This window comes from Galeopterus variegatus, unplaced genomic scaffold, assembly GCF_000696425.1.
Source record: "Galeopterus variegatus unplaced genomic scaffold, G_variegatus-3.0.2 Scaffold79087, whole genome shotgun sequence".
In the NCBI taxonomy this organism is placed as follows: Eukaryota; Metazoa; Chordata; class Mammalia; order Dermoptera; family Cynocephalidae; genus Galeopterus; species Galeopterus variegatus.
This window is the reverse complement of record NW_007805198.1, coordinates 1-1,085: the sequence shown is the minus strand read 5'-3', so window position 1 is coordinate 1,085 and position 1,085 is coordinate 1. Positions and strand designations below refer to the sequence as shown.

Here is a 1,085-nt window from a genome sequence, read left to right as displayed (position 1 = left end):
ACACTGGGGAAGAGGTTTAAAGGACAGTCTGGGGCAGTGAAAGGACTCCAGAGGTAGAGTCAGAAGACCTGGGTTTAAACCCAAGCTCCCTTCCTGTCACTCACTATATTAAGTCCCTTTTCATTGTGGAGCCTCAGTTTACCTATATATAAATTGGGGCAGTGATTCCTGCCCTGCTTTCCTCACGGGGTTGCTGGGAGGTGCAGAGGAGATGAGGGAAACCCAGGTTCAAATCCCAGTTGGGCCACGTATGTGCTCCCTGCATCACCACCCTCTGGGCGCCAGATTCCTTATGCCCTTGAAGGTAAGTTCCCCACCACAGAAGAATGAATCTCCAGAAGGAGCCTCTTGGAGTGGTAGTGAGCACCCCATCCTGGAGGTAATTAAGCAGAGGTAGAAAACTTCTTCCTGGAGGGCGGGGAAAACATGCAGGGAGAACCTTGGACATTCCCTGGTCAGAGGCTGACCACCTCTGGCCACCTGCTCCAGCCTAGTCTGACCCAACCTGGGCTCAGCTCATCTGAGCAGTCTCCGCAGTTGTTGGTTCCATCACACTTTTGGTCTGAGTAGATCCAGGAGGCGGGGTCTCCACAGTGGGCCACAAGGAAGCTGGGGAGGCTCTGGGGCACATCTCCTGCAGAGGGACAGAGGAGGCAGGAAGAAGTCCACATCTGGCCACAGCTGTCTCAAGGCTGTATGGAAGTGAAGCACCCTGGCCACCCCAGTGTTGTCACACTCAGGGTCACCTCCCATCCATTTCAGGAAGGGCACAAGAAGGTTTCCTGGGGGAGGAGGTCAAGTCAGAGGGAGAGGAGTGCTCTTTCCCAGGATGCCCAGAGGGCCCAAAGGCGCCCAGAGGGCCACCTCTCCCTTCCTCTGTGTGCTCATCCCACCCCACACCGTTGCTTTCACTCTTCCTCCCTCCAGAAAGGGCCTCCTTGACACCTATCCAAAACCATTCCACCTTCAAATCCAGGTTCCATTTCCTTCATCTCCAGGAAACTGGAACATAAAAATAAATGCAAAGCCTTACGCTTGGGCCTCAGACCTCAGAGAACGTAGGTTCATGCATCTTATAAGAGGGA

The 1,085-nt window shown here is 54.0% G+C and overlaps 1 protein-coding gene across 1 annotated transcript; it reads right to left on the bottom strand.

Moving 5' to 3' along the window:
* Positions 1-505: 505 nt before the first annotated feature.
* Positions 506-634, bottom strand: LOC103584680 (low-density lipoprotein receptor class A domain-containing protein 1-like; the record flags this gene model as incomplete). The annotated part of the gene is made up of 1 exon (XM_008565592.1): positions 506-634. A coding segment is annotated over one exon (129 nt), but the record flags the coding sequence as incomplete, so codon positions are not given.
* Positions 635-1,085: the final 451 nt, after the last annotated feature.